This window comes from Pteropus medius, unplaced genomic scaffold (genome assembly GCF_902729225.1).
Source record: "Pteropus medius unplaced genomic scaffold, Ma_sr-lr_union100, whole genome shotgun sequence".
In the NCBI taxonomy this organism is placed as follows: domain Eukaryota; kingdom Metazoa; phylum Chordata; class Mammalia; order Chiroptera; family Pteropodidae; genus Pteropus; species Pteropus medius.
In genome coordinates this window covers 7,771,870-7,797,184 of record NW_024349799.1, presented here as the reverse complement: position 1 = coordinate 7,797,184, position 25,315 = coordinate 7,771,870, and the positions used below count along the sequence as shown (strand labels likewise).

General features: G+C 36.2%; 1 protein-coding gene across 1 annotated transcript in view; it reads left to right on the top strand.

Moving 5' to 3' along the window:
• ACACA (acetyl-CoA carboxylase alpha) overlaps positions 1–25,315 on the top strand; it is a 244,652-nt gene that overhangs the window by 76,393 nt on the left and 142,944 nt on the right. Inside the window, exons 6-20 of the mRNA XM_039886513.1 lie at positions 428–537; positions 1,819–1,900; positions 2,865–2,963; positions 4,310–4,416; positions 7,014–7,124; positions 10,799–11,008; positions 14,097–14,267; positions 15,235–15,396; positions 15,747–15,910; positions 19,077–19,227; positions 20,013–20,116; positions 21,870–21,951; positions 22,406–22,551; positions 23,331–23,481; positions 24,760–24,894. Of these exons, the coding sequence (XP_039742447.1) occupies positions 428–537; positions 1,819–1,900; positions 2,865–2,963; positions 4,310–4,416; positions 7,014–7,124; positions 10,799–11,008; positions 14,097–14,267; positions 15,235–15,396; positions 15,747–15,910; positions 19,077–19,227; positions 20,013–20,116; positions 21,870–21,951; positions 22,406–22,551; positions 23,331–23,481; positions 24,760–24,894 (1,985 nt within the window). The remainder of the gene's footprint in view (positions 1–427; positions 538–1,818; positions 1,901–2,864; positions 2,964–4,309; positions 4,417–7,013; positions 7,125–10,798; positions 11,009–14,096; positions 14,268–15,234; positions 15,397–15,746; positions 15,911–19,076; positions 19,228–20,012; positions 20,117–21,869; positions 21,952–22,405; positions 22,552–23,330; positions 23,482–24,759; positions 24,895–25,315) is intronic.

Here is a 25,315-nt window from a genome sequence, read left to right as displayed (position 1 = left end):
CTGTCCTCATCCTGTCCCAGCTGAACACTAGGAAAAAGGCTTTCTCAGAGTACAGTGCAAGTTAAAGATAAAGGATGTCAGAAACAGAACTTTTTTCCCAGAATAGAATAATTATACATGGGCCTCTAGTGACAGACACATTATTTTTGATATGGGGATCATAAAGACCCTTTAGAAAAGTCACCTAGTGAAATGTTCGAGAACTGCTGTTATAGTATTAGAGCTTCCTAAATATGAGATTATTGGATATTAGTGTCTGTACTTAATAAAGTCAGAGCCTTCAAATAAATGGTCCTGGAAATTACCCCATAATGCAGTTTGTCTTGTGGTTTCTCACAATGGTACTTGTCCTCTACATAGTTTTGCTCTGCTGTTCTATTTCAGAAAACAACATATGTGTTCCCTATTAATTTGTTTGTATTTTCAGAGTACATTAAAATGGCAGATCACTACGTGCCAGTACCAGGAGGACCAAACAACAACAACTATGCAAATGTGGAATTAATTCTTGATATTGCTAAAAGGATCCCAGTCCAAGTAAGAAATGTCAATGTGTCCTTTAAAACCAAATCTATATGTTCATTGCAGCATTATTTACAATAGCGAAGATATGAAAGCAACTTATGTGTCCATCAATAGATAATTGGATAAAGAAGTGGTGGTACATATATACAGTGTAATATTACTTGGCCATAAAAAAATGAAATCTTATCATTCGTGGCAAAATGGATGGACCTAGAGGGTATTATGCTAAGTGAAATAAGTCAGAGAGAGAAAGACAAATATCATATGATTTCACTTATATGTGGAATCTAAAAAACAAAATAAAGCAGAAACAAACTCAGAGATACAGAGAACATTTTGATGGTTGCCAGATGGGAGGGGGTTTAGGGGCTAGGTGAAAAAGGAAGAGATTAAGATGTACAAATTGCCAATTTTAAAAACAGTCATGATAATGTAAAGTACAGCACAGAGAACATAGCCAACAATACTGTAATAGCTATCTATGTATGGTGTTAGAGGGGTACTAGACTTATCGAGGTGGTCACTTTGTAAGATATAAATGTTTAATCATGATGATAAACCTGAAACCAATATAATATTGTATGTCAACTGTAATTGAAAATTTTAAAAAAATTTTTAAGGAAAAAAAGAACAATTTCCACTTTAAAGACATTATTCAAATTCAGCACTATATTTCATATATGAACTAATTACACTTGCCAATGAAAACTGTTGCATGTTATGGTTTTAAATGCTTTACTGTTTTAATAAACACAAATAAAATTTCCAAGTTGTCACAGGAAAAAATAATTTAGCCATTTTACAGTTACGCACAATGGGATATCCAGAGAACTTTTAATTTTATAGAAAGCATCTTTGTTGAAAATTGATAAATGCCTTTATATGCAATATAACAGACAGGGAAAGGAAAAATAGAAAGAATGCAATTAGTCAAAATTAAGCAATACAAGCAGGAAATTTGTAAGGGTTTTTCAGAGATTATTTATTCAGTCCATTTCACTTTCAAACTATCCCAAATAAGTGAAAGTTGCCTCTTTGCAATGGAATATTCTTAGCCCAGAATATGGTGGTATAGAAGTAAGTCATTTCTTCCCTATCACTTGTGTTAAGAAGTTTCGGGTAAGTGTCTTTAAGCCCAAAGAGGAAAAAGCTCAAGATTCGTAAGTATTTGGCTGCTGTGGAGCTATTGTACCTCATGGAGTAGGGCCAGTCTTGGTAGAGAATGATACAGTTTATCGTGTATTGTTTTTTAATATGAATTTTAAGAATGAACCATATTGTGTTTCCTGATAGGCAGTGTGGGCTGGCTGGGGTCATGCTTCTGAAAATCCCAAGCTCCCAGAACTTCTTTTGAAAAATGGTATCGCCTTCATGGGTAAGCCTTTCTGATATACTGTTCTAGTCTTCTTGTTTCTCTTTGTCAATTTTGCCCATATTCTACTCTATGTTCTGCTTTTCTTCAGTTTAACGGTCTCTCTCTCTTTTTTTTAATTAATCAGCAACTCTCAGAGTAACCCTCTTCATTTATTTTTTTCCCCTTCCTCATTTCTTACATCTGCTTATGTCTCTGCATCTTGATTACGTTTTCTGACCCTAGATTCTTTTCCAGGAAATATGGAGAAAGCTCTGATTTCCAAAACACTGGCTTTTAAAAACTTTGCCATTAACCTTAAGAAAACATATGGAGAAAGGACCTATTTTTATATAGCAAAGATAATTGAATACTTAGGATACCCTAGGAGTGTGCCCTTAAATATGGGTCAGCACCTTTACATTTAAACATCCAGGTTATATTCCTATTAGTGAGAGCTCTGTTTTCTGATTTTTTCTGCTCTCCTATAGCAGAGAGAGAAATAAAGGTTATATGGTTCAAAGTGTTTCTGTCTCTTCTATGATGATTATACTTTGTAAATTCTATTAAAGTTAAATCTTCCTTTTTGGTTCCCCTAAGATCAAAGAGGGTATAATATTTCATACTTGAACCCCAAAACTTTATAGTCTTTATTTTAAGATATTGTTTAAAAAAAAGAAGAAGAAGATATTTCTCATCTGGTAAAGTTGAATCATGAAGGATGATAAAATTAGATTTGTCAGGAATCTATTTCCGCATATATTTATATATATATTGAACTCTCACCGTGTACTAAAAGCTTAGGTTCTATAAAGGGTACAAAGGTGAATCAAAACATAGTCGTCCCCATAATCAAGTTTATGATTTGCATATGTGATGTGGTAGAGGACAAGACTATATAAAAGTAATTATATAGAAGACTAAATATATGTGAAAGAAATGAGGCCAAGATGTTCCAGTCAGGATTCTTTTCTTGTTTTGTTTTTAGGCCCACCAAGCCAGGCCATGTGGGCTTTGGGGGATAAGATTGCGTCTTCCATAGTGGCTCAAACTGCGGGTATCCCAACTCTTCCCTGGAGTGGCAGTGGTAAGCTATTTCTTGTTTGTATCTTGAAGTGCAGAAAAGTTCAGTAGGCTATTTGGGACTGTGGCTTGGGGCTTAAGTTTGTTTAAAGTATTGGGATACTTCAAAAGAAATAGAATCCAGGTCAGTTAATGGTATCTTTTATCTTCAGGCTTAATTAATACAGCTGAGATTTTATGTCTTAGGAGGAATATACATTTTGTATCAGGTACGCAGATGCTAAATTGTGATTTAAGTGATCTTAGGACTTAATTTGGAGAAACTCTGGGAAAATTCATATGTTTCAATGGATTTGGATCTACTCTGATTAGCCTAAAACCTCTCTCAGAGATGAACTTCCTAGGCAGAATTAGGCCCTTGAACCTGCCTGGGAAGTGACCTAGATCACTAAGAAAATCTAAAACCCACCTACTGAAATGTTTGCTACCGTTTTTTTGATGTCAGCCTACAATGTATTGACTGTTGGTTTTGCCCGTGTAATACCGTACATAATTCAACCTCTCATTTGCATTTGATGTTCAAAATGAGGGCAATAGTCAACCTTTCTTTCAGGCATGCAAAAGGATAAAATTTTTCTAAAAGTGATTTATTCTTGACAGATCCCTCAAAAAGTACTGTGTGAATTATTATAGCTGATAACAATACAAACTTCCATTTTTTTAGTACTTGAGCACAGGGAGCAGACAGACACTGAAACCTTTCCTAAGTGGGAATGACCATTGTCTTAAGGCTGAACAGATTTGAACTCTTGTTAGGCTAGCTCTCCAGGGGGATTGCAGTATCCTCTCCAGACCTGCTGGGTTAAACAGTTTAAAATAAAAGGTTGAATTTGCTTTTGTTTGAATGGAGAGGCTATAGCATTCCCCTTGTGGCTGAGTACAGGGACATTCAGAGAGCATGGAATCATGACTCTTCTGAGACCAATAAAACCGCCATTTCCATTTCCAAGGGCTCATAAAGATTGAATAATTTCCCAGACCTCTGGCCCTGGAGCAGGCCTGAACACACAAATTGAAGGTATTTGCCTGCCAAGTTGCTATGAGAAGCCTGACATGCTTTTTTTTTTGTCTTGTATGCCCTTGCATTTTTATAAGTTGCTGCCTGTTTGTGCTCCTGGATTTTTCCAGTATAAGGTCCTACTTACACTGGAAACCCAAGTTGCCACTGGGTTCTGCTATAGATGAATACCGTTAACCCCAAGGACTGATCAAGGTTTTATGGCATCTTTCTTTCTCCCATTTATCCTCAATTTTGGATAAATATGAGAGCATTTTAAAGAAGATATAGGAAAAAATTGCCAAGAACGGAAGCCCTTATAGCTGCTGTTAAGTCACTGTTATCTATTGCAGGTCTTCGTGTGGACTGGCAGGAAAATGACTTTTCAAAACGTATCTTAAATGTTCCCCAGGAACTATATGAAAAAGGTTATGTGAAGGATGTGGATGATGGGCTAAAGGTAGGTTACTAACTCTAGTGAGTGATATCTTTCAACTGACCAATTATAGTCAGAAACACAGCAATTTGGAGCCTAGTTCATGATATATACCCATGATGGGATTAGGGTTATAAGACCAGGAGGTATAGTTTATAGAGTGAAGAAGTGAACTAGATTTAATAAAAATAATTTAAATTTGTTTTGAAGCAAACTTCTCACTTGGAAAGAACATTTCTTAGGTGGTTAAATCAGAGCTCTAAGGAGGTACTGGTCCTTCCCTCTACCACCTGTTAGTGTGTGTGTGTATGGGAGGGGAGGGTTATCAAATAATACACTTTTTTCCCTGCTTGAGTTCAGAACCAAGAAGCCAGGCAGATAGAGATCAAAATGTCATTTTATTATGAATAGAGATATTGGCGATAATGGCTTAAATGTGTAGCAACAATCAGATTTGTGATTCAAACATCAATTAAGCAGGCTCACTCACTGGTTCTTGGTGATGCTCAATAACCACAGACTTCTCTATAGAAGCATAGCTTTTATCATTCTGCTTATTGTATGGCTGAGAGCTGACAAAGAGCATATGTTCTGTTCAATGGGCTGATCCCAAAGGGGAAAAGAGGCTGAGCTACACATACTCAGGTCTTCCTTACAAACTGACCAATCACATAATTTACTCTCTTTTCCTTGGGGAGTGGTAGGGGTGGGGGTGAGAGAGCTGAGAGAGGCTGAAAGTGTTACTCTATAATTATTGCCATCCATGTAGAAACAGGAGCTCAAGAAAAAGGAAATTCTTCGATATAATCTTTTCTTTCCTTTATAGTTCTCTCCAGTTTGTTTCCCTTTCACTTTTTAACTGTGCCTCCAGGTAGATGATGAAAGAGGCTGTTTTTGAAAAACACAGTATTTGTGTTTGACTTGTATGTTATAAATTCAAGAGGAACACTAAATGCTCAACTAATTTTTCTATGTTATTTACATTTTAGATTAAGCATTCTACAACCTTAAGAATTAATATTTTTGATTGAATTGCAAATGCTATATTCTATTTGCTAAATTTGCAAAAGAGTAGAAGCCTGGTATTTTGCTTATCAATTAAAATTCTTTTTTTCCTGGTTATAATTACAAACATAAAATTATCTGGTAGAAAATTTGGAAAGCCAGAAAGAGATGATAAAACCACTGCTAAGCCTACTAACCAGAGATAAATCCTGTTAACATACTATACTCATTTATTTTCTTACAGCCATTTTTTATTCATAGATTATATAATGATAATCTTTATTAATAGATTCCCATAATAATAAATTGTAATTATAAAAGTAGGATCTTACTCTATATATTGTTGAATAATTCTCTTTTTTTTCTACTTAATATTATATGTAAATATTTTCCTCATGGTATTAAAATTTTTCTAAAATATTTTAAGTGGATAACCTATACCTAGAGCCTTCATATATTTTTAAGATGTCTGCCTTCTTACTTACTGACATCATGTGGGCTGTCCTATTTTTTTAAGTCTCTTTTCTATGTTTATGGCTGTCTCTTTGATCACTTATAAACCCAGTGATTGAGTTCATCATGCTATCTCTGTTTATAAGAATAGTAATGGAGTTAAGAGAATTTTAGAAGAGATAGGACTATGATTAAAAGATTTTCATGCTTAATCTACTGACACAAATTAAAATTTGAAATGGTCTTTTTCTGATGATCTATTTTTTAGATATTACTATAACGTAAGCCTTAAAAGACTGGAATGTTTTGATGAAGGAATGACTTAGTTATTTTAAACTTTTGGTTAACTTTTCCCCCAACCTACTTTTTTGCCTTAACAATACAATTTGGATATCTTTCATATCATTAAATGTAAAAACCGCCTCATTCCTTTTAATAATTTCATAGTATTCTAACTATAGGGATATATCTTGTTTTAACCAGCTCCCTATTTAATGGTTACATAACTAATTTTTCAAAAGTCCTAAGATAATCACCTGATAATTATAAAATACTATAATGTGAAAAGCACATTTAGAGCATGTGTTGAAAAGTAGTTTTCTGACTAATTTTATTAGTATACCTCATTGTTTTTATCTTTTACAAAAGGTTGAGTGAGAAAAAATTTCTGAATACATGAGAGTTCCGATTTGTTGAGTCTTACTTATATGTTGTCCGAAGCTGTACTGAGGCCATCAGCTTATATTAAGTGAATTACTTCCGTCTTTTTTAAAAAATAAAAATTATAGTTAATACATGAATACTTGCATGTATAAGAAATTTCAATAATGCAGAAATATATATAGTATAAGTGAAAGTTTATGTCCACCCACATTTTATAAATCATCACTGATGTATACTGTAAACTTATTTTTTTGCACATAAATATGTGGGTGTATGAATATGTATATAATCATACATAAAACATAAGTGAAATTTCTTTTGGTTCAATCCAATTCTACAAATTGTTCTATTACTTCTTTTACCTAGTATATCTTCAAGATCTTTCTATTTTTTCTACAAATAGACCTACCAAAACACAACATTCTTAAAGGAAGAAAATGTCAGTTTCTCTTTCCCTACTAATACCACTCTTACTTCCATTTTTCTCTTTCTTATTGAAGGCAGCAGAGGAAGTTGGATATCCAGTAATGATCAAGGCCTCAGAAGGAGGAGGAGGGAAGGGAATCAGAAAAGTCAACAATGCAGATGACTTCCCTAACCTCTTCAGACAGGTAGAGTACAAGTCGTCTTTGAATTAACATGTATAACAGTTTTGATTTAACTCACAGTATAATTTGGATGTCCAGAAAACAGTGTATTCTCAGTTATATAAAAATCCTCAGTTTCTCAGATAGCTCTTCCATATATGGTGGCTATTAGGACCTTATAGTGACAACGAAGAGTCAGCATCTTTCTGTATTTTTGTGCCCCTCTTCTGCTGGCATTATAGATAAAGTAAGTGGTATGGTTAACTTCTGATCTGCAGGCTCTTGGCTTCACCAAGTCCAGACTCTCTGATTGACTTTACCTCACTTAAGTTCAAATTGGCTGCAGGCTCCTGAGTTTCTGCCATGTGTGTCATCTACCCTGCTGGCCCAGCACTCTATACCCTAGCTTGTGCTACATGGCCACTACACCCCGGCACAGGAATCCTATGGCAGGCCCATGTTCTATGAGTGACTTGGGAAAGCTAAACCTAGGGTCTTTCTCTGCTTGCCCATCTAATTTGTAGCCAGGTTGATGTGGCCGTACTACAAGTTGATTGTGGAGGCCAAAGAAATGATCTCTTTTCAGAGAAATCTTAGAGAATCAGGAAACGGGAATCTCTCTTTTCCCTGCCCTCAGAGTAATCTCACATACTTGACTCACTTTTTTTTCCTACCAATACCCGGAAAAAGTTGAGTCAGAAAAAGGAAAATTGCGATGTATTCTAGCCTTTTCATTCTTCCAGATTTCTACTCTTTCTTTACTAGTACCCCTAGCCACTTTTTATTTGCCCTCCCTTTTATTTTTAATCATTCATGAGCAAACTTCTTGCTTCATTGTCGTGAGTTAAAGAGAAAAAGTATATGAACTGGGTCTTCCATGTGGTACAGTCAGTACCACATTTGAGACATGTAAGTGAGGCCATATTAAACCATCTAACCCCAGTCTGGTTGACAGATGACTATAGCTATATGAGTGGCTCCAGGCCTAGATCAGCAGGAGAATTGGTCAACTGAGCCCAGTTCAAATTGCTGTGAGGAAATAAAATAAGTCAGTGTCCTAAGTCACTAAATTTTGGGTGGTTTGTTAGGCATTAATGGATAACTGATTTAGAAATTGATACCTAAATATGTGATACTCTCATAACAACAAAAAAAAAAGTAAAATATGTGACATTGGCTTTGAGACTGGCTCAAAGGTTAAGGCTGGAAAAATGGTAACCCATGTTCTGAAATAATGGAACAATTGCCTGAGGTAACCTGGAAGAAAAAGAATGTATTTAATGAACTTGTGGACCCAGTTAAGGGGATTTCTAGACAAAATGTTTAAAGTATCTATTGAATGCTTCTGGTTGTTTATGCTAAGGAACTATAAAAGAGAGATGAGCTAAAGAAGGTGTTTTAAACTTGTCGAGTTTGAAAAAAGAACTGTTTCTCATTTCCAGTTTGATAAGTTTCCCTCTCAGATAAAGAGGGCTTCTAAAAATCTTAAGGGTGTTGTCTCAGCAGTGAGACATGCCCAAAGTGTAGAGAGATCTGTGCAGAAAAGTTATGGATATGCCTTTTGGGGCAAGGAGTGACTCCTCAATATGATTCATAGGAAACTCACAAAGTTTTCAAGAGACTTGTATTAATGAACAGATCGAAAGGACTAAAAATTACAGTTCAAACTTGAGAGAGGCCTCTGGGCCTTCAATTTTCTATGGATAGAAAGCAGACTGAGAAAGCTATTAATCTGTATACATCAATCTTTTCTAATAAGAGGTTTTGCAGAGAGTGGAGCTGGGAGCCTAGAGAGCAGAGCTAAGAGCAGAAGAGCTATGGATTAGGAAACCACTCCCAGGGAGCAAAACAAGACCCCTGCAAAACAAAAACAAACAAACAAACAAAAACATTTCAAACCCCTGGAGTAAGGGAACCTGACAACATGTACCCATCTGGATTTCAGAACTGCTATGGACCAATGACTACTATGTACTCCCATTCTCTCTTCTGTGAACAGGAATATCTTTTAGAGTTATCTTCTCCCCATCTCATCATTAAATGTTGGGGGTGTTGGGGACAGATAACTTGTCCTTTTTAGTTCTTAGATCCATGGATCAAGAGAAACTGCAACTAAGGAGCAGCACCCAAGGAGTCTCATTCACTTCTGGACATGACTCATGAGAAAGTGGACGTCAAGCCTGATGCCATGATTGGATGACTTTGGGGGTCTTGGGAGGGGGTGAGTCTATTTTGCATGTGGGAGGTATGTGAATTATTGTGGCCAGAGAGAGGACCATAGGAGATTGTTTGCAGAAATGGCCGCAATATCTCCTCCCATCCTTGTATGTATATCCCTTTGCAATGCAACTTTGCCTTTCCTCCCATAAAGAGATGGCATCTCTTTTCCCTCCCCTTGACTCTCAGCTGGTCTTGTGGCTTGCTTAGACCATTAGAATGGGGCCAGAGTGGTGGTGTATAAGTTTTAGAGCTTAGAGCTTGTGAAGCCTTTAGCTTCTGCCCTTACTCTCTTGGAACACTGAATTGAAGAAGCTTCGTCTAGCTTACTGGAAGATGAAAGGCCACATGCAATACAGATGAGCTGTTCCAGTCATGTTTCCCTAGACCTACCAGCCAGCTGTCAAGACAAGTCATCAGACATCTGAGTGAGACCATTCAATGCCACTTGAGCCACCAGATGATATGCATGTGAGAGGCAAGACCAGAAGAACTACCCAGATGAGTACAACATCATGAGCAAATAAAACAGTTGATATCCTAAGCAAGTCACTGAGTCTTGAGGTGACTTGTTACATAACAAAACAGAGCGTAAAAGATACAGAGCATAAAAGACGTATGGGATACAATGAAGTAAGTTAACATCATGTGGTTTGAGTCTCAGAGGAGAAGAGAGAGAGACTGGAACAGAAGTAATATTTGAAGAAATCATGGAACAGAAGCAATTTTCGAAGAGATAATGGCTAAGAATTTTACTGAACTGATAAAAAGATACCAAACACAGATTCAAAAAACATTATGAGCCTTGCAGGATAAGAATGGAGAAAACTACATTGAAGCTTATCTAAGTAAATCTGCCACCTCACTCCTCTAAAAAGAGAGGGACAAAAAAGAGAAAATCTTAAAGCAACTGGAAAAGAAAAGATTACTTTCAAAGGAATAAAAATAAGATTGATAGCTGATATCTCAGTAGAAACAGTAGAAGCCAGAAAATATTGAGATATTTTTTAAGTGCTGAAAGAGAATAATTGCCAGTGTAGAATTCTGTATCCAGTAACAATATGCTTCAAAATTGAAGATAAAAGTCCTTTCACTACAATGATACCATATATGCTATAATATGAACCAGGAAAGCATGTAGTCTGGAGCAAATTGTACATTTGGCTATTTAGAGTTCATGACAGTACTTTGCCCTTTTGAGAGTATTTGTGTGTGTGTGTTTGCAAAATATTTTGTTCTTTACCTGTGTAACACACTGGATGTTCATATGTTTTCATATTCATGAATTAATATTGATTATATAACCAAGAATGCAATCTCTTAAAAATAGATGAGGACATGAACTATATATTTTATTCATTTTTGTATTCCTACATGGTCCTTGACACTTCTAGGCATCTGCCTGTTGAAATTGAAGCAGCTTGTCGAGATAGAAAAAAGATACTACTTACAAATTTGTTTTATTTTCTTTTCTAATATAGGTTCAAGCTGAAGTCCCTGGATCACCTATATTTGTGATGAGACTAGCTAAGCAATCTCGTCATCTGGAGGTGCAGATCTTAGCAGATCAGTATGGCAATGCTATCTCTTTGTTTGGTCGTGATTGCTCTGTGCAGCGCAGGCATCAGAAGATTATTGAAGAGGCACCTGCTGCTATTGCTACTCCAGCAGTATTTGAACATATGGAACAGGTATTTATATGAAAAGCTCTAATTTTTGTTTTCTTACACAGAACTACTACTCATTCAATTCCTAGACTCTCTGAGAGCAGTGGAATTTCTAGCAATGATTCTGGATAATTGATAAGATGATATTCTTTTCCAGTACAAATCATTCTGCTATTCTTCCTCTAAGAGAGTTGCTAATGAACATTTCAAGCTCTGAATTAGTTAACACTTTAGAAAAAAAAAAAAATTAATGTACTATTTTGAACAGGTATAAAGAAGAGAAATGTTTTGGGATTTTTAATCTTCCTGTTTGATTTTTTAACAAGCTCACGATAAGCAAATCCATTCTCTCTCAAAAGGTCCTCTAAGTATCTTTAAAGTTTACATATTCTACGTATATTTTTAATTTTTTTAATTTTATTAAATTTATTGGGGACTATATTTTTGTATAGAAAAGAATCTCTCAGCAGTCTTGTAGTTCCCTTGGGAATAGTTGTAGTTTAGCAGTCTAGCATGGTCTTTTCTGGAATTGTGACTCAGTCTTCATCTTATTGGAAATGTATTTTCTATCTCTTTTCTCCTGAATTCCAAATAAGCTAAACATATAGTCATCTGTGTTGGAAGCTTATTCTACGTGTGTGTGTGTGTGTGTGTGTGTGTGTTATGAACATTCATTAACTGCTGTAATAGAGGCTTCCAAAATACCATGGCTTACACAAAGTATAAATTCTGTTTAATCAGTTCAGAAATGAGCTGGTGCCAGGGACCCAGGTTCATTGCTCTGCCATTCACTAACAGGGAGGTTAGCAAACTATAGCTCACAGGCCAAATCTAGCCTGCCACCTGCTTTTGTAAATAAAATGTTTTTGGAATATAGCCATGCTTGTTTATTTATGTATTATCTATGGCTGCTTTATGGCTTCAGTGAGAGTTGAGTAGTTGTGACAGAGACTACATGGCCCACCAAGCTGAAAATAATTACTATCTAACCCTTGACTGACGAAGTTTGCCAACCCTTGCCCTAGGGTGTCATCATCTTCATGATTAAGCTAGCTCACAAGAATATGTTCCCATTATAACCACGCGGGGTGGGTCAGGATGGAGAGAGGACATGGAAGGCAAGCATTTAAAAATATGATCTAGAAGTCATGCATATTACTTCTGCTCACATTCCATTGGACAGAATTCAGTTACACAATTACACCTAGCTATTAAGTCGTGTTAGGAATTGTAGTCACTAACTGGGGGCCGTATACTTAGCTGAAATTCAGGACATTCTAATATTAAATGGATAACACAAAGAAAAATTACTGGGGAGCAGTTAGTAATCTGTGCCTCAGTCTGCTCTTCTGGCTACCCATTTTCCTTTCATACCCTGTTCTCACTCAGAACATTCTTAGCCTTTCCCCAAAGTAGACAGCTCAAAGTCCAAGATATCTAGGTTTGTTCCATCCTCCATTGAATGTGCATGTGGCTTTTCATGGGCCAGTGGCCTAAAATACAAGTTACCTACCCTTCTTCATTCCTCCTTTCCCCGTGTACCCAATATACAGTGGTGGAATAGAAACAAGATAACTTCAATCTGGAAAAGAGTGAAAAATATACGATAATCATTGGTCTGTAGCAGTTATTAAATCCTTCTAGGCAGGAATTGTGATGATACCTCACTTAGCCCTCTGGCTGCCCCTGGTTCTACATTCTACAAGTAAATCCCTTGCCCATTGTCCTTCAAGTTACCTGGCTTTGTTCTCTTGGAAGTTCTTCCTTGTTTAGTTGTCTCTGTGACTGCCTTTTGGGGACTATGCTTTCTTTGACAGAGCTTCACAGCTCACTTCCTGTTGGTGCAGGATTGGGGCCACAAAGAATACTCCAATTATTAATCACAGGCTTTTGAAGATCAAGTTTGTGGTTTGTTTAGAAATACAGTTCCTTTAAAACTTGGTAAGTTTCTGGACTGTTTACTTCCAGTCAGCTTTAGGTGGAAGTAACCACATCCCAAGATTTCTAGATATGGGAATTTTTTCTTTTATCTGATCTTTGACACTGAGATGCTTCAGGGTGAGAATCTAATCTTTTCCAGTACAAATCATTCTGCTATTCTCCTTCTAGGTTTCCGGCACAAAAGCAGTTGGTTTTTTCACATTCTGACTTTCTCTAACCATTTTTCTTAAGGCTTAGTTGGTGTGTTGTCTGCATCCAAGTTGTAAGACGCAGTTTAACAAATGTTTTGTTATGCCTAACGAGGAGGTCACCAGCTTCCTGTCTGCAGTATCTGTTTTCTTGCTACCCACTACCTTATTGCTAAGCCAGCATCACATATTTTAACTTTTTTAAAATAGCAGCATACTACCTGAACTTAATGATTTCTGTATTGATAAAGTTATAAGTTAATTTGTAGTAATAAAGAGATTAAAAAATACAACCCAGATAAGATAGAAATTTATTTTTCCTTCCCATCATAATCTGAGGTGAGCTCTCCAGGGCTGATGGGACAGTTCTGCTCCATGAGGCCATCTTGGGATTCAAGTTTGTTCTGTTTTGTTTGCCATTCTTACTGTTCTCATCTGCATGGTTGAAACTGGCTTGTACTGTCATGACCATGTTTCAGTCCACGGAAGGAGAAAAGCCAGAAATAGAGAACAAGCACTTCCTTTCAAAACATAATTCAGGAATTAAGCATATCATTCACCAATGCTGACATTATGTTTGGTCAAAACTTAGTCACTAGCTGTAAGAGAGGCTGGAAAATCCAGTCTTTAGCTAGACAGCCATATTTTAGGAAGAATGCTAGGAACACTAGAAACAAGGGCTCAGTAATAAGTCTGCCACAGTTTTTTTTTTTTTCTGCGTGTACTTGTGTCTGATAAGGTAAGATTGCCTGTGATCCCAAGTTAAAAACACTGTTTTCCTCCAGCTTTGAGTTGAGATTGTCATCCACGTCCAGGGATCTTCTATAATAATCAGATAATGAAATTTACTCGCATGTGGCTAAAAGCCTTTGGTGGCTCTTACAAACACTAGATAGTTGAATGAGGAAGAGACTATAGATAAGCAGTGGTTCACTAGCTGGACAAGGTGAGATACTTACCTTTGCTTATCTTTCTTTTTTAAGTGTGCGGTGAAACTTGCCAAAATGGTTGGTTATGTGAGTGCGGGAACTGTAGAATACCTCTACAGCCAGGATGGCAGTTTCTACTTTCTGGAACTGAACCCTCGGCTACAGGTGGAGCACCCTTGTACCGAGATGGTGGCTGATGTCAATCTCCCTGCAGCACAACTCCAGGTGAATCAGCTTGATTTTGGCTCAAAGTGTTGCCTAGAGAATGTCAGAGATGCTTGAAAAACTGGTTTAACCTGTGTCTGATAAGAGACGGGCACCTCCTATCTAAGTCTCATCTAATGTTCCTCTCGTGCTGTATGGGTTATGATGTATGGGTTTTCTTGATGTGATACAAATGTAGAAATATCATTCTGCTTTTTAGCTAGACACATTTGATAAAAAAATATTATATTTTAAAAAGAAACTTTAAAAATAATACGCTTTATTAAATTGTTTTAATCATAGAAAAGCTTACAACTTTGTAATTACCCTCCACTCCTTTTCACAGTATCTTATATTGAAGGAGTTCCACATCACAGTGATGGTCAAAGTTTTTCTGAGCAAGACTGTGGCAGCACCCATTTATTTTTATAATGTTTAAAGTGCTGCCTGTTAATATTGTTTGCCCCATTCATCCCAGGAAACAAATATTGTGAGAAGCAATAATGGCTAATAATATTTGATATCTAACATTCTTTGCCCACATTGAGAACCCCTTCTGGATTTCCATTAAGGACTAAAGACTTATTTGTTTATTTTCTTTGGTGATTTGTGGGGATAATTGAGATAATTGTGACATAGTTAGGACTTTTTAGCTGTCTGAGTTTTTTAGATAGCCATGGATGTTGACTTTTCTTCCCTTGGATATTTTCATTCTGATCTCTTCATGAAGAGATAACAATAGAGGGAAACTTATGTCTGTTACATTAGGGGACTTTTTGTAGGAGTGGGAAGTATTTAGCAACTTATCTGTAGTGTCATATTTTGTTTCAAGTAATTTAAGAGTTACTTGATTGTAGAATCAGGCTATAAAAATAGAATGTTTTAGGTGGTGGCTACTAAAATGAAAAATCTTGGAGGTAATATGATAACCTCCATATTTAAGGAAAGTAACTGAAAAATGAATGATGTGTGTTTTATTACTTTTCAGATTGCCATGGGGATCCCTCTGTACAGAATCAAGGATATTCGTATGATGTATGGGGTATCTCCCTGGGGTGATGCTCCCATTGATTTTGAAAATTCTGCTCATGTTCCTTGCCCAAGGGGCCATGTTATTGCTGCTCGGATCACTAGTGAAAATCCAGATGAGGTAACTCATCACTTAAAAGGTTCTCCCGCCCCCCACTCCGTGTACATTAATATTAAGATAATACCTGAGGGCTATCTTGTCAAATATTTTGGGACTTCCTCTGGAGAGGAAAATTTATCGAGGTTTCATCAGAGACAAAGAAGTGATCACTCCTCCATTGGTCATTTCAAGCTACTATACTCACTCCAGATTCCTCAGTAGCACTGGATGTTGGCTCTCAATCCTTTATGATTTTTGTGCATCTTTTTGGCTTTTGTTTGTGATTAACACAGAGCTTAAATAATAATTATATAAATGTCTTCTTCCTTGAAAATATAACATGGTCTTTCATATTCTTCATTCTCTAACAGGGTTTCAAGCCCAGTTCAGGAACAGTTCAGGAACTGAATTTCCGTAGCAATAAGAACGTTTGGGGTTATTTCAGTGTTGCTGCTGCAGGGGGACTTCATGAATTTGCTGATTCTCAGTTCGGTCACTGCTTTTCCTTTGGAGAAAACAGAGAGGAAGCAATTTCGTGAGTAGAATAGCATTTGATTACATTAAAAAATAAATCTGAGCTAATCTTCAGTGAAGGCGTGGGCGTGGGAATGGGAATAATTTATCTGCTACAAGATACTAATATGAGCAACCTTTTTGAAGAGATATATCTTCAATTGTACTTGCATTCATGTTGTGTTAAATTATGTAATGTTTGGCAGATATTTTTCTGTTGCTTGAGCCTTTTCAGGTAATTTTGCTTTCAGATATTTTTGATAAACTTATAGAATTGATTGCTTTAAAGATATCATTTTCCCATAAAAAAAGCGTGTTACTGGAGGGAGGTAGATTCTTGACCAATAGTTTGGCATTATATAAATCACAAATAAAATCTGTTATTAGTCATTAAAATAAAGGTATTGCTGTAAATATCCTATAGTCATTTAAAATAATAAAATTAAACTACTTGTTATATGCAAAGAGCATAAGGGAACTGTCCCCATTGTTCATAGAGATCTCATTATGCTGTGAAATATACACACAGCTTATCTAAATGTAACTGGTATATCATTACTGTTATTGGTTAATATTAAACATAAACATTAAATATTAATTTAATAGCAATTTTGCTTACCTAAAAAAGTAGGGCTCTAAGAGGTAATTTTGACAGTTTAGATATTTTAGAATGTTTATCCACATTTGAACTAATTCTTTCTGTTTTTCAATGGTCTATTTTTTTATACCAAGCAATTAATACCATTCCTTGACCTTAGGACACGTAGGCTAGTAAGCAATAAGTATTTATCAATAATGTTGGTTTTTAATAATGTTTTTAGAAGTAGGAAAGTCTCAATTTTTTTTTCTATTTTGTCCTCTATAATTCTTCCCATTTATTCAAAACTATAAGTGGGATTCTGCAAAATTTAAACAATGCTACCACAAAAACCATCTGATGTAAAGTTGCCCTTTTTTTTCTTTCACTGTCAAATCCTGCTTTGTCAAAGTAAAGAAGGTTTATGCTAGAGCTTGCAAATTGGTGGCTTTCCAACTAGTTACAGCCACAGATGTGTTTGATTGGCTCACAGTGTTAATGTTTTAAAAGTTGCCAATATTTAAAAATAGGGAGATGAAAATAAATATATGGATTTCTGCCTTCTCTTTAAAAATGGGATGATAATGACAGCATTGGTTTTATATTCCACTTGGCAAAAGTTCACTAAAGCTTTGTGTGGCTGCTTCTTTGCGAGGAAACATGAACTCTCCAGTGCACGTGGCCCCCATCTAGTCTGTCTCACTCATTTACTTTCTCAAAGTGGCCTTGATTGGTATTTAGGTTTATAGTCTTGATCAGGCAGACCACTGAGTATTTACTAAGGACATATCCTACAACCTGGTCCAGAAGCTTTGCTCTTCCTAACTTGCTCTGTACATTTCTCTAATTTAGATATAAAACTAACTAGGTTAATTTTTAGCATATTAAAAATATGGTCTCTACATTAAGCTTGCTTCTTGACACCATGCCAAAAGTTCATTCTGCATTTCACAAATTGTTTCTTCTTTCTTCATAACATTCTTAATATTTATATTTTTATTCTTATTTATATTCTTTTTTCTTATTCATGACATTCATGACATTCTTGTTCTCTAGAATAGCTCCAACCCATATTTCCAGCATTGTAATCTAAATAACATGAGAACAGGACCATGTCTGTTTTATTGTTACTCTAGCCCCTGAACATAGTAAGTATTCAGTAAATATTTGTTAAACAAATGGGTTTGCCACTAGCTCCTATCCTGATACCCACTGCTTCACTCATAAGGTTCCCTGAACACTCCTATTTTCTTCCTTCTTTCCTTTTATTCTTGATATTCCCTCTATCCGTTTATTGATTCATTCCTTCAAAAAAAAAAATATTTGGTGAAAATCTACTGGTATAGCAATACAACAAGGACCAAAACAGGGTCTCCGCCCTCATGGAACTTCAGAATCCAGAGGAAGAAAGGCAAACAAACACGATACAATAAGTTGCTCTCTGTGGTAGTGGGATTATGTAAGAATGTTATAGGAGCATATAACTGAGTCAGCTATCTCAGTCTAGAGAGGGCCAGGGAAAGTTTCCCAGAAGGAAGTGACATCTAGACTGATAACTGAAAAGTATATAGGAATAAGCCAGGCTGAAAGAGGATATGGAGAGGAGGGTGGAAGTAGGAAACTGAATAATGTTCTAGGCTGAAGGAATGCCTGGAATAATATTCCTATCACAGCCATATTCCCAGTTATACTTTTATTCCATATCAGATTCTACAGTCTTCATGAAATCATTGGAAAGTGATTTTCTTCCTTCTTAGAACCTCTGTAGCACTTTGTTTATATCTCTCTACTGACATCAATGATAGTCTACTATATATCTTAAAAACAATTATTATATCTATATTCTCTCTCTTATCAGCATACTATGTGTCTTGAGTCTGTGAGGTGCATAATAAGTATTTATTGAAATAATTTCCTGCTTTGTACGGGATAGACACTGGCAGAAATATACAGAAAAAAAACCCATAGTATTTGAAATTCTGTTAAGGTTAGATCATTTTACATTTAATTGAGAAGTTAAAAAGTAATAGGCAAGTCATTCCACAGACTTTGAAAGGCAACTTAAAATGCTCTCACATGAACTGTCAGGCTGATACTTGACCATACCCAGCCAGTTGCCTCATTGTTTGGAAACCTTCAAATTGAGCTATTAACGTGTCAAGATTCATTGAACAGTATACTTAAAATAAGTATATTTTATATATATGTAAATTATACCTTAATAAAATAAATAAGGTGTAAGGAGAGGGGAACTACACTCTAATTCTAGTTAGCCAGCAATAAATGATTGGAATGATGTAAACCTAGTAAGTGTGAGCTAAAGGTGATTTGCACATAATTTGTTATGTACTGCATATAATGAAATGCATGTGTGATTTGCTGATGCACTTATGGTAATATCAGTCAGAATTCTTAAGTTTACTGACTTCTTGCAAATTATCCTATCCGGAATGCATGTGAATGAGCATACTGCTATTTGCACCCTCGTTTGTTCTTTGAATTGTCCGTCCCTCTCCCCTCTCTCTTAAGACTCCAAAGGAATGAAACGATTCCGTAAAATGATTGAAAAATGTTTGTTGCTGAAACAGATTCACTTCTGTTCTTTTCCCAGAAACATGGTGGTGGCTTTGAAGGAGCTATCTATTCGGGGTGACTTTCGAACTACAGTTGAATACCTGATCAAATTGTTGGAGACTGAAAGCTTTCAGTTGAATAGAATTGACACTGGCTGGCTGGACAGACTGATAGCAGAAAAAGTACAGGTGTGTATATTTCTCTTATTTGCACAAATAGCTTCTGGGATTGGGTTTTTATAGGCTTATGGTATGATCACTCTATATCACTAGATAAAATTTATCTGATTCTAATGTAAATGGTTCTTGATCTACTTGGAAAAAATCTAGAAGTCTGTAATTTTAGCACTGTAAGAGTTCTTGTGCCTGTGTAATACTGTCATTTTATATGTTCTAATATTCCTGGGTTATATTTGAAGAGAAGTATACAAGGATTGAGATCCTTTCTCTTTTGTCATTTGATGTTAAATCTGGCTCAGAGCCACCAACTTTTATATCTATCTACCAACTACTAATGAGGGAGCCTCATATAAATCCAGTTACCCATTATTCCTTAATTGCTGGGCTATTCTAAATTACCAAAGATTTTATATAAAATCATTAGATTCATATAAATTATCTGAAGGTCAAATTTTGCTTATATAATGTTTTTCTTTGCAATTTTCAGTAGCTAAATCTGTGCCTTTTTGAGTTTATTTCTGACAAAAGCTTGTTTTTTGAGCTGCTCTTTGATTGGCTCAGTAGAAATCTTAGGGAGGGTGAAGGGAAAGATGGTTTTCATCTCTATTCAAATGAGGCCTCTTTTCAAATTCTAAAAGTAAATGTGTTTTTATCTCAAAAAGCATTTGGGCAATAAGAATGAAGATTCTCAATGCTTGCTGTATCTTCACAGCGCATCTGAGCCTGATTTAAATTGAGAGGCCATGGTGCCAAGTGACCATGCTTTTGATCTGTCCTCTTTTTCTTCCCTTCAGGCAGAGCGACCTGATACCATGTTGGGAGTTGTCTGTGGGGCTCTCCATGTGGCTGATGTGAGCCTGCGAAATAGCATCTCTAACTTCCTTCACTCCTTAGAAAGGTAGGCTTTGTTTCTCATAGGCTGTGCAAGCTCACCACTGGTCCTCAGTACGGAACGAAAGTTCAAAGACCCGTTTATTCTTCTCTCTGTTTCTGGCAGCTTGTGAGTGCCACCTGTTATTCACTGACCATGGAGGCAGGGCAGAGAAGGAATGTAGGAGTTTATGATAAATTAATTACCTTGGGACTCTACTGCAGATTCTAGAATTTAGTTTATACCACAGTTAGAATGGGTTGCTTTTTAAAAACTGGATTTCTGCTGAAGTAAACATTCTCTCCAGTACAAGCATCCAATCTTTCCAAACCCTACTGATGAAATCTGGTGTTTCTCTCTAGCATTGAAACTCGAATATGTTAAATATTACCTACAACATCTTTCAGGAATTAATAGTTGAGGCTGATATTTTGGATGAACTCATGAATTTTGCAAGTAGAGGATCAGACTGTATGGGGCTAAACTAATTTCTAACACTGGTTCTGGAGACTAAGCTCTGCTTTTGAGTCCCTGGAGAAAGGTCCAAAGGACTAATTATTTTAAAGCGCCTTAATTACAGGCATTTTATTTCCTTCTGTGTTGTAGACTTATATCAGTTCCCTTCTGAGGTATCTGAAAGAAAGAAACAAATTTTTAAAAATTGAACTGAGATTTCAGTTATTCAAGTCTTGTGATAAATATCTTTCACTTTGTTACTCTCGTGCACTAAAACCTTCAGCAGCTCCCATTACCCTTCTGTATCAAATCTAAATCTTTCCATGTGACTTTCAACTCCCTATATACTTTGGCCCCTGTTTACTAGTCCAGTCTTACTAATCATTATTGTTTAGCGTTCACTCTCTAAACTAGTTAAATGGTTTCCCTACTAGTGTACAAATGTCATATGTAATTTCCTTCACAGTCTCCCCCACCTGTCAAATATTATTTTTTATGTATTCTTAAAACTTGTATTTTGAAATAATTTCAGACTTATAGAAGAGTTGCATGAATAGTTCAAACAACTTCTCTATATTATTCACCCAGATTCACCAGTTATTAACAACTTGCTCCGCTTGCTTTATGACTCACTTTTTCTATTATCGTCAAGTCTTTCTTAATAATGTTTCCCTGCTTGGCAGTGTCCTCCCCTTTCCTCTTCATCCAGCCATGCCCTACTGCATTTTTTTTTAAACCCCAGATAAAGTCCCAGTTGATAGGAGTAGATGAGGGTTGGTTGCACTGGGGCTTTTTTCTTCTAAGTTTTAATTTTATTATTTTTAGAAACAGGTAATATATTCACATGGTTCAAAATTCAAAAGGCACAAAAGGTTTATAGTGAAAAGTCTCCTTCTTACCTCTGTTCCTGGCCACCCAGTTTTCTTCCTTGTAGTCAACTGATGTTACTAGTTTCTTCTGTAACCTTCCAGACATATTGTAAATTTACATAAACATGTACATGTAAGAGTTGTTTCTTCCCACCCCCTATTTTTTTAAAACAAGTGTTAGCATACTCTGGAACTGTTCTACACAGTTTCATTTGCTTTTTAAAAATTTAACAGTATAGTTAGAGAGTATTTCATATTAGTACATAAAAGGCTTCACCTTTTTAATGGCTGTATAATATTCCATTTTATAATTTTTTTTCATAATTTATGTGTCGGTTCCTTACTGATGGTCCTTTAGGTTGTTTTCAGTCTTGATATTCCAGGAAATGCTTTGAGATTCCCTTATAAACTTTTAGGACTCTCCAGAAGTGTCTCTCACATTGTTCTTCTTTCAGGGGTCAAGTCCTTCCTGCTCATACACTTCTAAATACAGTAGATGTGGAACTTATCTATGAAGGAGCCAAGTATGTACTTAAGGTATGTTGAACTCCACTGAAGCCTATACCTTACTTTTTATCTTTCTTTATTATTAGCTTGGTTCCTTTAGGTCAAGATAGAGGGCAAGTTTGGTTTATTGTGGGCTGGGTGTTAGTAAAATTACAGCCATTATTTGTGTCAATAGCCTGAATCAGTATTTGATGATTTTCTGAAAATGTTTTAGTTGTTTCTCAACTTCGCATATTCTGCCAAGAGATAAAGGAGACAGAGGACAACTGGGCCAGGGAGAAGCATCTAAGGGTCACTGTTTGCTTGCAGCAGGGCTGAGCCACGCCAACACTGAGGCTAAGAGCGTCAATGCCATGAATTTCCTTTCTCTTTGACAAATCTTTTTTACCTATAATTTACCTATGTTTTCGAGGTACTAAATTTTATCTGGGAATCCACCTGGGAGGGACACTGACTTGTCCCTTTTGGTTCTTGTTTTCTGCAGGTGACTCGACAGTCCCCTAACTCTTATGTGGTGATCATGAATGGCTCATGTGTAGAAGTAGATGTGCATCGGCTGAGTGATGGGGGGCTCCTCTTGTCCTATGACGGCAGCAGTTATACCACGTACATGAAGGAGGAAGTGGATAGGTGAGTGGCTGTTTGAGGTCCATTTGCTGGTCATTATATCAACCTTTCCTTTCAATAGTCACTAGCTCTTGGGATTTTTCAAGGTCTTCTGGTATGCTGTTTTAATTTAAAAAACCAGTACATGCACTTAACAAAAAGTGTTTACATTTAAAAACATTGTTTCTCTGCCACTCCAATGTGGCTAATAGATGATAAAAATTAAGTTCCCTTCTTTATAAGCAACTCCTGTTAACAGTTTCTTATGTATTTTTGCAGAAATTTTTATGGACTTACAAAGTCACATATCCGTACATACTGTATTCTTCTTTTAAATGCATTCACATATAACCTTTAGATACTGTCTTATACCTTATTTTTTTCCTTAACATATGTTGTAGACTGTTCAACATGAATCATTCAGTGTTGCTATGACAGTTAAATGAATTAACATATGTAAAGTGCTTATTAGGACATTGCTTTGGACGTAGTAAGGGTTCAGGAAATAGTAACTATTACATCATTATCATCTTTGTGGGTTTTTTAAAATAGAGGTGTTTGCTCTTTTTAATGGTCATATAGTATTCCATTATGTGGATGTACTATAATTTATTTAATCTGACCCTTATTGAAGGAAATTTTGGTTATTCGGCATTGTAAACAAAGATGAAATGAATATTATATATGTGTGGGTATATAGAATAAAGTTTTCAGATTTTTTTTTAAAGATTGTTATTATTCTACTATTCTCCTTTAGAACCCGAGGTGTTTTATTGGCTTACATACTCCCACTTATCTCCTAGATATCGTATCACAATTGGCAATAAAACCTGTGTGTTTGAGAAAGAGAATGACCCTTCAGTGATGCGCTCACCTTCTGCTGGGAAGTTAATACAGTACATTGTGGAGGATGGAGGCCATGTGTTTTCTGGCCAGTGCTATGCTGAGATTGAGGTCAGGGTGGTGATTGGGCTTTTGGGTCATGGGAGGGAAGATAGGAAAAGAGTTGGCTGGGGTGGACTAGAACTCAAGAGTAACAGAAAGGAAATAGAAAATAGAAGGGAGAGAGCCTCAGTTTGTTTAGTTGGGGTTATGAACCTTAAGATTTTAACAACAAATGAAAAGCTCATAGTGTTTCTTTGATTGATGATGAATCTCTAGCTCTAAAAGTAGACACCAGGAAATAGCACTTAAAGTGTTATTGCGTTACATGCTGGTTATACAGGAAAAGTAGGTAGAGTGGGGCCACAAAATAGACAAGTAATGAAATATGAATTCTGATAGAGCCAAGCATGTGCATGTGATTAGATAGTAAGGGAAGACTTCCTGAAAGAGGGTACTTTGATCTTAGTTTTGAAAGATAGGTAGTAATGGACCAGGTGAAGAAGGGCAGGGAAGAATGTCTAAAGGTAAAGAACAGCATGTACAAAGGCACAAAAGCAAGAAAGTATTATATATTTAGGGAACTGCAAGTACATATTGGTATTGCTTGAGAATGGACTAAGGTTTAATGGGAAATGGCAAGCAAAGATGCTAAGTAATCAAAATTTGAGATCCTGAAGGACCTTATAAGACATACTAAGAAACTTAGACTTTCCTCAAGGCAGTGAGGAATCATGGAAGGATTTTACACAGAAAAGTGATATGACAAGATTTGGGCTCTAGAATGATTGCTTTTAGTGACCCTTAATGATTGCTTTTGTTGGAAGTGTATAGCAGGTAGGAAAATTTGCTGGGAGATTTTATAGTACTCTAGATTGGAAATGATGGGGTTCTAAAGCAAAGAGATGGCAAGAGAAGGTTTTTGAGAGAGGTTTAGAAGATGTGCTTGGCTAGGCTTTGTAACTGGTAGATAAGAGACAAAGAAGAGCAAAGAGTGACCCTTAGATTTTAGCTTGGATATCTTAAGTAGACAGAATGAGCATCTAGATCCACGGTATGGGAAGGCTAAATTGTTTGTTACTTCTAAGTACAAAACAAGTAAAAACACAAACTATGGCAAAATGGATTTAAACATTAGAAACAGGAAATGTCAGTAGCTGTCATTAATCTAACCTAAAGCTACGCTGTGAGAGATTTTTTAATTGGCTCCTTTGGTAGTCTCTTGGAGATTCTCATTTTTCTGGATTAAATAAGATATAATTCAATTTAGATGTTGAGAAAAAAACTGACCTCTTTAAATCATTCTTCTGTCTAAAGAGAAGTCAAACTCTAATTTATTTTTTATTGTAGGTGATGAAGATGGTAATGACCTTAACAGCTGCAGAGTCTGGCTGTATTCATTATGTCAAGCGTCCTGGAGCAGCTCTTGACCCAGGCTGTGTAATAGCTAAAATGCAGTTGGACAATCCCAGCAAGGTCCAGCAGGTGAGTAGGAAGGTACTTTTAATATTGCTCTCCAAGAGCTGATTACATGGTAGGGATAATTTGGAAGGGCAAATGATTTCAGTGCTTGGTTTGCCAGTTTTTCTTAGGGTTTCCCGCCCCTGATCTTATGCCTTGTATTTATGCCTATAGTATTATGGAACTAGAGTTTATAGGAGTATTCCAATACTAGGATTCTATGATTTTTTCATGATGCTTCCTCCATGGACTTCTCTGCTTGTAACTGGGTCTGGTGAAAGGATGTTGTGATTTTGAACGATGAATACAACTTGCAGTGGTGTGTTTGTACCCTGAATAGAAGGTAGTGGATGACTTGATTTCTCATTGGGGTTGACAGGCTGAGCTTCACACAGGCAGTCTGCCACAGATCCAGAGCACAGCACTCAGAGGTGAAAAGCTCCAT